Source organism: Galleria mellonella, unplaced genomic scaffold (genome assembly GCF_026898425.1).
Source record: "Galleria mellonella isolate WM207_F2 unplaced genomic scaffold, CSIRO_AGI_GalMel_v1 utg905, whole genome shotgun sequence".
In the NCBI taxonomy this organism is placed as follows: domain Eukaryota; kingdom Metazoa; phylum Arthropoda; class Insecta; order Lepidoptera; family Pyralidae; genus Galleria; species Galleria mellonella.
In genome coordinates, this window is record NW_026442174.1 from 387,469 (window position 1) to 403,106 (window position 15,638).

At 33.9% G+C, this 15,638-nt stretch overlaps 1 protein-coding gene across 1 annotated transcript in view; it reads right to left on the reverse strand.

Moving 5' to 3' along the window:
• Positions 1-4,566: 4,566 nt before the first annotated feature.
• The window catches only part of LOC113510762 (ras-specific guanine nucleotide-releasing factor 2-like), a 45,809-nt gene continuing 34,737 nt past the window's right edge, over positions 4,567-15,638 (reverse strand). The window contains 9 exon segments of the mRNA XM_052902522.1: positions 4,567-8,927; positions 9,579-9,647; positions 10,383-10,500; positions 10,878-10,957; positions 11,613-11,761; positions 12,016-12,149; positions 12,798-12,895; positions 13,259-13,457; positions 14,443-14,589. Of these exon segments, the coding sequence (XP_052758482.1) occupies positions 8,685-8,927; positions 9,579-9,647; positions 10,383-10,500; positions 10,878-10,957; positions 11,613-11,761; positions 12,016-12,149; positions 12,798-12,895; positions 13,259-13,457; positions 14,443-14,589 (1,237 nt within the window). The 3' untranslated portion in view covers positions 4,567-8,684.

A 15,638-nucleotide genomic window follows, 5' to 3' on the forward strand; every position in this document is an offset into this window, starting at 1 on the left:
ATTCAAGTGTTAATGTTTTCCGACTACTAAGTTGATTCGATTAATAATTTTACTCAAGTATTAATGTTAACCAACTACAACCGACTTAAAAAACAAGAAGGTAATTAAATCGGTTGTATTTTTTTTTTATGTTTGTCAACTCATAATTCCGTCAGCTGTAAATTTATTTGGGAAATTCTCTTTTTATCTGAAAGAATATACTTAAAGATTGGTCGCATAAACATTTTATGAAAATCGGTTCGATAGTTTAGTTTTCAAATCAGACTAACTTGTTTTGCCACAAAGTCAGTATTTTGTGTGGAATACTATTTTTAATTATACTATGATTTAAGAGATTCCTATGCTATTTTTTCTGATACAACTTAGAATGGCAAACAAGCTAACGGCCCACCTGATGGAAAGTGGTAACCGTCGCCTATAGAGATGAGCAGTACCATGGACATAACAGAGTATACTGTTTCGCCCATGATACCCCCATGCGTTGCCATCCCTGAGGACTCAGGTGTTATTCCCCTATACCCTGTAAATTCACAGCCATATTCCACACTTCAAACCGAAACACAGCCATGCAAACACAACAGCTTCAAGGGGAAAGGGATTGTTAGTAATGAAGTCTAATAGCCCCATTGCCAGCAATAGACCCTCTAAGGTTGACCTTCACGCGGTTCTCCTTGGACACCATCACACTTAATTCTTGTCGAATTCATCATGATGGGCCAACGACCTACATTCATTCTCACCTATCACCTTCCACTGGTGCCTCGTCGGTGTATACCGATAGCGCGGGCGGGGTTACCATTCCATTTTCATCCATTATTTAAAAAACACAACTGCTTCACAGTTGAAACACGAATGGGACAAACGTAGCCAAGCAAACGACTTTTGTACAAAGTCTCCCTCTGGTATTTAGTATTATTTTTTTAAAAACAAATAAAACAATATGTAAACTTATAATGATAACTTTATTGGTGGATAGAACAACAATTGATGAGGTCAGATCATTAACAATAACAGTAACACATTGAGCTCGTCTACCTATATACACACGACCATTGTGTACATAAATATAATATAACCTATAATAGCTTAATGTTAACATTCATTTCGCTCCTTAATAGATACAGACCATTAAGTAAGAAAACTGGCAAAACCCCCTTTTTTTTTGCAAAAATATATTTTAATGCAAAAATGTTAAATATTACAATAAATTTTGTAGCATAAAAGTTGTCAAAAGCGAAAGCACCAAGATGTATGGTAGTAAAGTAAAAAGGCCCACTGTGAGGCTCGTGCTCGCGTCACAGTCCCTCGTGACTAACCACGAATCGATTCCGAAAGTCGTCGAGCTTTTACGATCTAATTACACGTAATTTAAACCGGTTATTATTACATTAAAATATAATGTCTGTTTTAAATATTCTGAAACTTGTAACAATAAAAATAAATAAAATTTAATGTAAACAATATTTCGATATCTTTCTATTAAATATATTCGTCATTGCTTACGACACTGAGATAAGATACAATACTCAACCATAATCTAAATTTTTTTTATACAACTTAGAATAGCAAACAAGCTGACGGCCCACCTGATGGAAAGTGGTAACCGTCGCCTATACACATGAGCAGTACCATGGACATAACAGAGTATACTGTTTCGCCCATGATACCCCCCATGCGTTGCCATTCCTGAGGACTCAGATGTTATTCCTCTGTACCCAGTAAATTCACGCCATATCCTACCCTTCACACCGAAACATAGCCATGCAAGCACAACTGCTTCACGGTAAAAACACGAATGGAACAGAGGTACCCAAGCAATCGACATTTGTACAAACTCTCCCTCTGGTAAAAAAAAAATCTCAAATACTCAAATACCCAGTTGGCAGTGATCTCAAAGAAATTTACCATCTTTAAATATTTTTTTAAGGACTTGTTTTTGATATTTGTAGCACGTAGATGTAAGGTGTGTATATAATAGATAGATTATATTTTTTAAATATTTGTATATATTATATGTATAAAATTTTGTATATACTCAAATATAATGTTCAACCATTTACATTTTCTATTATCATATAAACACGCAAGTTTCTTGCTCGTTCTTCTTGTGATGAGACAGCTTTCCGAACGAGCGGTAGATTAAAAAAAATGTAATGACTATTCAAAAGTGCTTCAATGTAAGTTTATTTGAATAAATGATTTTCTATTCTATTCTATTCTATTCTATTCTATTAGCATATATCTTTTTAATATGCTAATACCAAAATATACTTAATTTAAAAAAAAAAACAGAGTTCACTAAAGCCCGCCTTGGAAAATAATAAGGTAATATAACTTAATTTTTTTCTTTAAACTATTAACTATTCTTGTTTTAAATCAATAAAATTTAAATAAAGAATCCGTTAGGCTGCATCGAAAATTCATCCCATATAGTTTATATAGTTGTGTATTTCTGACTTTATCTCAACTATTTGGGGTCGACGTAGTATGTTTATATCCATCAAAAATTAATCCATTTTATAATAAAAAAATTAATATCTAAATTTTAAATATTATATATTCGAATGTTTATATGTTAGTTACATAATCACATTTGAAAAGTTCAAAGTGTTTGAATTATATCCTAACTTTTTTTTTTATTGTTAGGGTGGCAAACGAGCAGATGGTCCATCTGATGGCAAGCGACTACCGTCGCTCATGAACACCTGAGGAGTCGCTTGTACGTTGTCGAACTTTTAAATGTTTTAGGTACTAACTTAATACATAGGATACTTTACATACTGATACCCACGGGCAAAGCCGCGGGAAATAGCTGGTATATAAATAGCACGTCACTTGCATGCATTGCATGTTATGTACATAGTACGAGTTTCATAGAACGATATCTGTAAGGAACGAAATAAATATTAATATCACATTAGAAAAATGTTAATAAAATATTACAGTAGTTAATACTTCGGACGAGAAGGGAAATTAATTTTGTATCTATTTCATGCGGCTATTAAAATAATGAGATTTAAAAACAAATGTTAGTATTTATATATTACATATGTCACGTATTCATTCAATTATATAGAAATTGATACATTAAAAAAATATTTTTTATCATATCTCGTCGGATATTATTATAGGAATGCAAAAATATTTTTAGTTTATTTTAAATAAGTTAGTTCTTTTTTTTATGCAATTTAGAATGACAAACAAGCTGACGGCCCACCTGATGGAAAGTGGTAACCGTCGCCTATAGACATGAGCAGTACCATGGACATAGCAGACTATACTGTTTCACCCATGATACCCCCCATGCGTTGCCATTCCTGAGGACTCAGGTGTTATTCCTCTGTACCCTGTAAATTCACGCCATATCCCACCCTTCAAACCGAAACACAGTCATGCAAACACAACTGCTTCACGGTTGAAACACGAATGGGACAGAGGTACCCAAGCAATCGACTTTTGTACAAAGTCTCCCTCTGGTAGTTCGTTATAAACTAATATTTATAATTATTATTTTATAAATTATAAATAATTAATACGTTTGCATGATCAAGCATAATTATAAAAATTGATCAGGTAATAATTAATAATAATAATAAACTCTTTATTGCGCACAGTAGAGATGTATACAAGGAGTATTTATACAGAATGTGCATATACAAAAGGCGGGCTTATCGCTAGAAGCAATCTCTTACAGACAACCTGATTTTATTTCCAATTGTTCATGATAAATAGTTACTAACAAAAATAATGTTATTAAAGAGTACAGAGGCGTAACTTCTTAGTCCTCGGGAATGGCAACACATGAAAAATATCATAGACAACACAGTACCTATACTCTGTTATGGTTATGGTACTGCTCATGTGTATAGGCGACGGTTACCACTTTCCATCAGGTGGGCCGTCAGCTTGTTTGCCATTCTAAGTTGCAAAAAAAATTAAAAAAAGATGCAAAATTAAGAACTTCGTTATAAAAAAACATATTTTATATATCTGTGACTCTCTGAGACCGACCATTTCAATGAATAAATTCGGAACGTACTGTACCATAGACAAATCATCACGTTGCTGATTTATCTGGTTGTCTTAAGCTCTTTTTTATTATTAGTAAGCGATCATAAAATATTTTAAAAATGAATTGTCAAAATTAATTATAATTCCTTTTATCCAACACATACTATTCTACAAATTTAATGCCAGTTAACTCATAACAATATTTACGTATCCATTAACTGTGTCTGCCATCTTTGTTTTCCCTTCTCGTCATTGTTGAAAATCATTCAATCATATTGATCTGCTCATCGCTATATAATACTTAAATCATTATTAGTAGGTACATGAACATACCCGTTTGTAGCGAGCAAAACTTCTAAAATTATCTCACTTGATTTTTTTTGTACGTTCTAAAGTGCTAAACGAAATAAGATATTAAAATGTTATGTAGCTTTTAACAATATATATATATATATATATATATATATATATATATATATATATATATATATATATATATATATATATATATATATATATATATATATATATATATATATATATATATGTCTAAAATCTATTTATATAGATATATTTTAACATAATTACTTAACAGCATATAGAATTGGGAATAACACATGACTAGTTCATAACTGCTTCAGATGTTTGCTACATTCTACTCGGCAAAGTACTCCCATCGTATTTCTATATAAATTTTTTTTTTAATAGTTACTTATAAAGTGCACTTTAGAGCATTCTATACTTTTAGTGCACCAATTTTTTTTATTATACCTATTTAATTGTAAACCGTAACGGACATTGGATAAACTCAAACTCAATATATATGAGTATACATAGTGCAGATATGAAATAAGGCATTCCACAAAAAACAACAAATACTCGCCGTCAGTTAAAATAAATGAAAAAAAAAACCAATTAAAAGCACAGGTTACTTTTATATATTAATCTATTAAAAAAGACAGGTAAATTTAACCAAAATTCGTTTAAAAATATAAGTTTAAGAATTTTTATGCTTTTTTTAAGATGTTGATACATAGTTCATAAAATCTATAAACGTCAGTTACAGAGAGAAAGGAATTGTTTGTAATGGGGTCCCGTGTCTACGTGTATTCCCCTGGAAACCACCGTAGTTAATTCTTGTAAAATTTTTATGGATGAACTAACTGGAGCTCACTGGTGCTCCGCTAGTATGTACCGTTAACACAGACGGGGCTACCATTCAATTTTCATCAATTAAACATCAGTGAGCTTAATTTAAGAAATCGTATGTTTCAAATTTAATATATTAAATGATAAAGACTCCTTTTACCACTAAAATTCAGTTGCTGTATGACGTAACAATTACAATAAATAAATAAATAAATTTCTGAAATACATCACCATACCTCATTTCATATTTGCACTTTACATCCATACTGGTTATATTATAAATAAACTATCCATCTAGAAAAAAAAACTGTTAATACGCTACTGAATATTTACTAAAAACTTTCACACTATTAGTAAAATATTGATTTAAAATGTTAGCAAAATGAGTTTCAATAAACTGAACTGAGAAAGATCAATTTTTCAACATACTTGAGAAGAAAAAAAAATACTAATATTCTTTAGGCTTTTTCACTAAAATTCATTTTGAAAAAAAAAAAAACTTCAATTAAGCCAACATTTTACTAAAGAGCGCAATTTGCTGAACTAAGATGAGCCATTAAGCAAGTTCCTAAGCACAAATCGTTATAAATGTGTAGAGTAAAAAAATATATTTCTAATATTTTTTGTGAAAAATATACTCAAGGAAACAGATCAAATCATTTGTATCTTAATTTAGCTTTACATTCCCACGGATCATGTACTACTTACTAAACAAAGAGTATAAATCACAAAATTGATTATTTGATTTAGAAAAAATATATGGAACGTACGTTTTCATGTATTATGTATAATATAATAAGTTAATAATTCCAATTAAATTACTAACAATGCGTAATTATTGTTTTTACACAAAATAGATCTTAATCAATGATCGAATAATCTTATTTATCCAATACTTAAACACTAAAGACGACTTGAAAATATTTAAATGTGATGCGATGACGACGATGACGAAACACTCATCAACAACATTTTAAAATTTATAATATATTTAGAATTTATAAGAAGAGGTAGCTCAGAAGAAAATTTATCAACACACACAATTTTTAATTAATTCATTAAAAATCCTTATTAGATATTCATAAGAGATTTCAAAATAGAAGCGTAGTTATGTCATAATTTTATTTTCATAAGTGTCACATGATAATATCGACGTGAAAAGATCTCTTCAAAATATGATCTTAAACTCTAAATTACAAATTTACATAGAAAAATAAGACAGTAAGGTACACGAATAAGGGAAGACAATATTTAACACAAAACGAACCTTAGCCTACATTATGAAAAATTTCCAAATCTTAAATCACTCGCATAGATTTTACAACAGCCTTCGAAGTAGGTATTAATACTTTTAAAAATTGTGCACATATCAAGTCAAAAGTGGTAAATCATTAAGATTTATCTTTACTCTAACACGCTTTAACTATAACAGCCATTTTATAAGAGACAGTTAAATTAAACTACAACACAGTTAGACTGTTTTAAAAATTTACTAACAGTATTGCATAATTGAAAACTAGATAAACGGTAGATGTCAAAATCATGTTCAATGGTGTCTATTGATGGTATTATTACCAGCAAATACATTGCTTTGATGGGAATGTAAATTGCTACATAATAATTTTAGACATACTTCCTCACTTTCCCTAATACATCCAAATAAATACTGACACATTGTAACACTAACATTAAATGACATAGAAAAGGACGTAGAAAAGACTTACGAACGATACAATATTCTCACTTGACATCACGTTTGGTTACATCAGACGTTTCGTGGACACAGACCGTCCTCGATAACTCAAGAGGAGACATTATCGCCAGCAAACATTTGTCCACATTTAACTATTCAGTCGTTAGCTATATAGGTAAATTAAATTCGTTCATTTCCACGCATGGCGTATTGCGATGCTCTAAATCTATGAGATATTTATTCACCCCCTTATTCATAAAAACGTCAAACCCGTCATACAACCTATTTTAGCTTATTTAACTGTTCTGTCTCTTTCATTTGAATTAAATTCCCTATTTGATAGATAGTGACATATTAGTGTAATAATTAAAATATTATAGATTTGTAGAAGGACGTGTTTAGGAATAAGTGGGTTATTAAATATCTCAGACATAACATGACTATAGCGTTGCATAAGTAAACTTAACTACGCGACTATCGCATGAAATAGAACGGGTCCTAGAACACCTCCTTGGGATACCTACCGATCTAATCTTATTACACTAACATGTAATAGGGGAAATATAAAGATATTTGTATAAAAGCAGTCGAAATGACATCAACAACCATTTAGTAACAGGTAACAACCACTTGCACACTAATTTGAAATATAATCATTAAAAAATTTATAACTGCACTGTACAATTGATACATGTTCATGTCATAAGCTCATAAAATTATCCAACTTACCTAACCTAAACACATATATCGTTCTATGTACCAATGGCTAAACCCAAATTAGAAGTGTCTATAACAGATTTAAATATTTCATTCTATTTGGAGATTACTAAATAATTCATGGTTCTAATAATTCTATCATTAATATATTCAGACAACTTGTCAAGATAGGCCTACGTAGAGAAGTTAGGATAGTACATTACCGTCCACAGTGGATGCATTAAGTGATATGTTCCAATGATTTAGTACATTATTAACTAATTGACGATGAAGATTTATACAAAAATAGAGTTTCCGAGGCAGCTCGTCTTGCTTTATTCAACAATTTATTATCTATACATTACATTCTAATTAGAATATTAAATGTAACATTTTAATTTTTTTTTTATATATTTATTAACGTATTAATATAATTAAAGGGCGTGATTTTAGGTATTAAACGAGTATTATGTTAAATTTTATTTATTTTCTTGATCGTCTGATTTGATTATAAAATTAGCAAGACTTTGATGAATAAGTTCAATTGATACGTGAACAAGTAATATATTTTTATATTTTTCGAATACAACATGAGATTTTTAGTACGAATAAAGGAAGATACCTCTATATTTAGTGGCTTGTTGGATTCATTGATTTCGTCCTTACAACAGAACTAGTAGTTACTTGCAATGGGAACAAACACAGGAGAGGAAATGTTCCGCTCTGGTATAATTTAGTTTATTACATATTTAATAAAATTTATATTAAATTTCTATCAAATTGCAACAACGAGTACTACTTCACGTTGTTGAAATGCAAATCTTCATTTCATAAAAATTCAATTGTTGGAAACGTTAAAAGGAGCTGTGTGGATTTATAATCACGTGTCTCAGGTTGTCTACTAATATGCTGTAAAGTCGGAAAGGGAGATTGTAATTCCAAAAATAAATAAGTAAATATGTGCTCACTGTGATCGTAAACATGTGCGATCGTCCGGCGCCGCGCCGCTGTCCATGGAACTTCACAAGCGAACTGCAGAGGAGCCGGCGCTCGTGGTGGTGTGGACGCCCCGCGCCCCCTAGGCCCGGTCCTGGCGGAGCGGCGCCAGGGAGGCGAGCGAGGCGCGGCGCCGGCGCTAGGACGCGGCCGCGCTGCCCGCGCTCGCCGCCGGCGCCGCCTCCGCGCCCGGCGCCGCGCCGCCCGCGCCGCCCGCGCCGCCCGCGCCGCCCGCGCCGACCGCGCCGCCCAGCTCCGCCACGCCGAGCACGCCGGGCCCGGCGATGGAGCCGCGCGAGCACCGCGGCTCTATGCGCAGCGACAGCTCGTACTGCTTCTCCTCGTCGAGCACTATCGACCGGTCCAGTATGAACTCCGCTATCTGTACGAATATATTTTTTTTTTGCAATACAAGCTAACGACCCACCTGATTGGAAACGGTGACCGTCGCCTATTCTAATTCTAAAGACTATAGTATTATGACTTGTATTGATGATTTGTTTATTTTTTCTGCTTTTCCTTTAACAATTGTCAACTATATAACCTACGAACTTAATTTAGACCATACTACGTTGTTATAAAATGTTTGTTAATTTTATTTGTAAACCGCTGTTGGTTTTATAAAATAAACAAAAAATAAATGACTCCATATCACAAAATGTACAGAAAACTACAAGGAAGCATTCTGGGGTAAGAACACTACTGCAAACAAGCGATACTTGTGTGCGTAGAGTACTTGCTCGTCGCATTCACGCCGCGATTCGAATATTCAAACTCCGTACCCTGTAATTTCACTGTCATACTCCATGTTGCAAACTGAAACACAAGTGGTTCATAGCAAGACCACGGGACAAAGGTACCTATGCAACCGACTTATACACTAATTCACTGTCGATAAAAATACCTAGAAATACATAAAAATCCCGTTCTTTCTTTTCCTCATACAAACTGTTCCACGTGTATACAGACGACATTTAAAAAATAAACTATTTTAAAATAATAAGACAAATAAAATAATGCAAAATGTACTTACGTATTGTTTATAATTTATTCTATAAGCGACTTGCTGGTAATTTCTTATTTCCCGAATCACATGCGCAATCTGAGGGAAAAAATTATTCAATATTCTTCAAGGCTCTCCATAAACATAATTCAGCTGTGCTGTGAACATCCTTTTTACACAGGATGATACAAAGTAATGGACAATAGCATCTGTCTATCCCATTAACCATTTCTGTCGTGTTAAATTGTTGTTGTTGTTGTTCATATACATTAGCAAAATTATATTATGTATGTATGTGTATGTGTGTATATATATGTATGTATGTATATATATATATGTATATGTATGGATGTGTATATATATTATCTATATATAATTTTTTATCTTCCTTTGTATACATTTTCATTTTTAAATTTGTTTTACTCAATATATAAAATATGTTAATGCTGTGGAGAAATAGTGTAAATTCCGACAGACCCGTACTTACCACAACACTACCTAGCGGCGCAACCGCATGAAGTTAGCGCAAGTGTGACGTATTTATTGGTGTCGGGATGGTTTGTGGGATCATCGGCTATAGTGTTCGCACAGTATACGTACAGCGCGAGCATTGTAGCGGATGCGCCATACTGATATTGTTATAGAATATGGTTTTATTTGCTTAACGGATGCTTATGTTTTGCGCTGTGGATAACTATAATTGGCTAGCATGTAGTAAATGTAACGTAATACGTATTCAATTTTGTAAAAAGCTGTTGTTATCCCAAATAAAATAAATAAAAAAAAATTTGGATTATGATAAATATATTAAAAATAAAAATATAAATATGCTACCATTCTCATCTTGGAGAAGTTGAGGAGTCCGTCGGTGGTGTAGTTGGGCGTGCCCTCCTCGATGAAGGACAGGTCCGACAAGTACATGCCCAGGTATGGGATGCACGGCGGGTCGGATCTGTTCACGGGAACAAAGCTGTCACTACGCACTATAACATCTCAGAACAAGGCAAACATATAAATAGCACCTTTTTATATATTTTATATTATATATTTATTTTATATTATATATTTATAGTTCATAAAGTCTATTCCTTAAATAATAGTACTAATAAAATTACCTTTTATATTACTTCAAATAATAAAAAATGCAATAATTTGTATCACTTCTCATTAATATTTACTGTATTTGTTATTTCTCTTTTTACTTAATAATAATAATAATCATTTATTTACAAAATATTGGTGATTGCCAGTAGCAGATCTTGGTGCAATAAAGTGTAAATAAATAAATAATCATGTACAAATACTATGTGTAACTAAAAATTACTTCACCTGTGCAGCTCGTCTCTCATCACCCTGAACCGGCCCTCTGATGTGGCAACCGCTTGCAACTTCTCCACTACTGATTTAGTCTGCAATCCGTATTGTAAATATTTCATATAATTTACGTATCACTATAAAAATATAAAGATTATTGCCATTGATTTTTTATGCAACTTAAAGTAACAAAGAGGACATGAGCAGTACCATGGACATAACAGAGTATACTGTTTCGCCCATAATACCCCTCTTGCGCTGCCATTCCTGAGGACTCAGGTGTTATTCCTCTGTATCCAGTAAATTCACTGCCATATCCCACTCTTCAAACCGGAACACAGCCATGCAAACACAACTGCTTCACGAAAGAAACACGAATTGGACAGAGGTAGCCAAGCAAACGACTTTTGTACATGTATATAAAAACCTAATTTTTATTATTCTTTTTTTTTAATTTAGATAACTTTATAGTCGAAGTACGTTACTATAAAGTACTAATGTATTTTTTTTATGGGTGAAGATGGAATGATAACCCTTACTGCGCTATCGGTATACGCTGGCAGGATACGAGTACCAGTGAAGGGTGACAGGTGAGGATGAAGACAGGTCAGTTAACCACTATGGTTTCCAGGGGGAACCGCGTGGAGGTCGACCTGGTAGTGTATATTGCTAGCAATGGCATTGTCAAATCTCATTATTAACAATCCCTTTCCCCCCAAGTACTAATGTAGTCCATCAGTAGTGACTTACATGCGAGGATACCCTCTCCCAGGTCTTCTTGAGGCGGTAGATGGAGGTGTTGGAGAGGGCAGCGTATATCTGCAATACGCCATTGAAGTTGTGCATGCACCGAATGATGTCGCCAGCCGCTGCCCACTTCTCGATTGAGTTCACTCGATCTAGGACACAAAACAACATATTATGACCCTTGATCATTGTTCACGTCTATAACAGCGTCCTGAGAACACCTCTAGCCTGACTGTGGTTGCCAATCTGCCTGCAAAGCGTGGCGACTACTGAAATCCTACCAAATCCTTAACATATGGCCACCCTGAAGGTCACTCTTGACAACTCAAAACTATTGGAAGTAAGCTAGCAAAGAACTTGGTTTTGAATGACTGGTATACGCTATAAAATATAGTAGCAACAATACCTTGCATGGTTTCCTTCTGGAGTATCTCTGATATGATGAAGTTGCATATATAGTTGAAGTGCGAGGTCATCAGCAGAATGTGGGGCGCGCGCTCCGCCTTGTCCGGCTTCATCCACGCCTGGCCCAGCAACTCTCTGAAATAGGACAACCGCATTTTTTTAAGTATATATTAAACTGCAGCTTCATCATCATCAAACTTTAACTGTCTACTTCTGAACATAAACCTCCCTCTTGGAGAGTTTTACCAGTAGTTACCACGCTTGACAAATGGGTTGGCAACCGCAGTTAGGCTTTTAGAGATGTTTTAATCCATCCTATCCCTAATCCATCCCCTATATCCTTAATCCATTCCATATCCCATATCCTTAATTCATCCCATCCCTCTACCGTTAAATTCCTTTAGTTGCTTCTTACGACACCCATAAAAAAGGAAGTGGTGGCCTATTCTATATTGGGACCACATGGAGAATCATCACCATATCAGCCGTTACCTGTCCACTGCTAAATATACGCCTCCCCCATAAGGGGGGTTTGCCAGTAGTGGTACATAGGACTGCGTGGCTCATAGTGACCTAAATTAAAACATACGACATTTATAATTCCTATCGCGCGTTCATGATTCACGTTCATACCAAAGGCTGAGTGATAAAAAATGCTACTAGCATTAAGTCCGCCTTTTGATCAGTAAAGTTATTTAAATAAATAAAAATATACGATATATTTTAATCTAATTCACACGACTGAAATTGCAATTTACAGTTAATTTTGAAATACATACTTACTCGCTATTAATGTTTCTAAAGATCTGAAAATCCAAGTAAGTCAACGTCTCAGCTATATCCAGTGCGCGCAGCATGGAGGAACTTAGTTTGGACGGCTCCTGAAATGAAACAATTATTAAAACATTTGATACATACGCAAAAAATAACTACAAACGTATTACAATTGAGTTAAATAGACCGGGAGGTACCCCTCTGTCGTATATATGTTTCTACCGTGAAACAGTTGATTGATTAGTTGTTTTTCGGTTTGAAGAATGGGATATGGCAGTAAATTTACTGGGTACAGAGGAATAACACTCGAGTCCTCAGGAATGGCAGCGCTAGGGAGTATCATGGACGAAACAGTATACTCTGTTATGTCCATGGTACTGCTCATGTCTATAGATGACGATTACCACTTTCCATCAGGTGGGTCGTCAGCTTATTTGCCATTCTAAGTTGCATAAAAAAATGAAACTTACAGGAGGCGGAGCGAGCAGTTCGTGCAAATCCACTTTAGTTACAGGGACGGCTTCCAGATGGCGTAGCAGTTGCGCGGCTGCTTTGTGCTCTGACGGCAATAACGCCGGACTGTTCTGTATTTCCTTGATAAAATCCATCGTCATCATGCGTAGTTCCTCGTCTACCCAGAAGTCGTGTGAGTGTTTCAAGATCCAATGCCTTAGGGTGAAATTGTTATGAACATCTATAATTTCAGTTGTTACCCAAAAAAATACTTAATTATTTTTGATTATAGCACCGTGACACAAAGACGTGACCACAATATTCTAAACGGACATAGGGACAATATGATCCATGAATTTGGTCAAGCGAAAAGAGAAAAGAAAGAGAGAGAGATAACGTATATCATCATCATCATTTCAGCCATTATCCGTCCACTGCTGGACATAAGCCTCTCCCATAGACTACCATAAGGAACGGTCCTGAGCCACCAGCATTCACGGACTCCCTGCAATGCATTTTAGGTCGTCATTCCATCTAGCGGGGGTTCGTCTTGCGTTTGCCCGTACAGTTCGTAACGTATTATTTGTTACGAACTGTACGGGCAAACGTTCCATTGTAACAGAACCATATCAGTAATATCTGAATGTGGTGTACAATGGTGCTTCCAGTCAATATACACGTTCACTAAATATTGTGGCTTCAATCAAAAATGATATTTTTTACTTTTTTTTAATCAATTTGCGCCATTTTGAGGGATCTACTAAAGTAATCATTACAATTTAGATCTTCTACAATCATTATTATACCAATTACTGATCATTTTACTCATTGACAAATTTAGGATAAATCTTTCAGCAAACATTAAGTTTTTGTGAAAAGTAGACAGATTACGTTACCAGTACCGGCCTTAAAGACGCGGAGGACTAAGCGAGAAGCCATCGGATCCGAAAAAGATCATATTTTATTCCACGTTGAAGGCCAAATTCGCGATGATCCAGTTTTTTTATCATTAGAGGCAATAGACGGCGTCAAAAATTGCCCCTAAATCCTAGCAAAAAATAATGACCTTGTATTTTTTCATCGTCGGAGGGAAGAGCATTTTTAAACGTTAAAAAATTTCCCGTAGACTCCAGATAATGTAAGACCAGTCCTGTTTATTTAATAAAGCAACCTGCCTACTGTAGCATCCTCTATATCGTACCTCAACACGTTAAGAACCCTCATGGTAGCAGCTGTCGATATGAGAGAATCTCGTCGTGGGGCCGGCGGAGAGGTCGGCGGAGTCTTCGGGTTCGATGCTCCTGAAGTGGCCACAGCAAATGCAATCGCTGCAGTTGATGTACTGCTCCTATATTTTACTAATTATTATATATTTTTGTCGTAGATTGTATTATTACTTCCTACATTTGAGAAAGTGCTGTGATTTCACTGCGTAGGAACGACAGAAAATAATTTTCTCTTGTGATTTTACTTACATCTTATTTAAAACTAATTTTAGTCTGAGACTTTATCCGCGTAACTAAAGTAAAAAGAATCCTTCTCCAACTCAAATGTTACTAAATTTCATGGCAATGGAGTGAATTTGCAATACTGGTAAGGATGGTTGATTTTCCCCAAATAAAGAAACTCAGTGAAGTGAACCATACTATTGAAGGAACTAAAAATGAACTACATGATAAACAATTAATTTTGTTAACCGCATCTTTGCATGTACTAGTGCTTGTTTTAATGAAATGGATATTGTCCTGTAATCATGATAAGAAACAAATATACTTCGTTATACTAACATTTTATTAGAATCATGAAAAAAAGTATTTGGTAAAGTTAATTTTATGAGCTTGTAAATGGGCATTAGAATAAACCCAATCCACTATTGAGACTTGTCCGTAATTATACTTAGAAAAGAGTCACTTGCTCTTTTGCCGAACTATGCTGTCCGTATCCCTTTTACGTTTTTCTATCTATTAATAGTGAGGTTCTTACTTGTATTATTAAGAAATGAAGTACCTAGTTACTGTATTTTTTTAATTTATTGTAACCAATATTACTGTTCATTTTATTAATAATTTTATTTGAAACTTCCTTTCTTTTTCTTTAAAGAATTATTTAATCTGTAATATTAATGATAAAAATAATAGATACGTAATAAAGTGAAGCATGCAGTTGATAATTAAATAGACAGATTAAAAACATGTAAAAAATAGCTACATTAATAATAATTTATTGCAATATTGCAAAGGCAAAATAATAAAATGTTGTATACTTTTTAGTAATAATATTCCGTTAATAATTCAGCAATTAATAAAACATGCATTCATAATAATTAAACAATTAATCAATAATTTATTTCACTGATTTAAATCAAATATATTAAAAATTAAGGTCCTTTAAAAAATT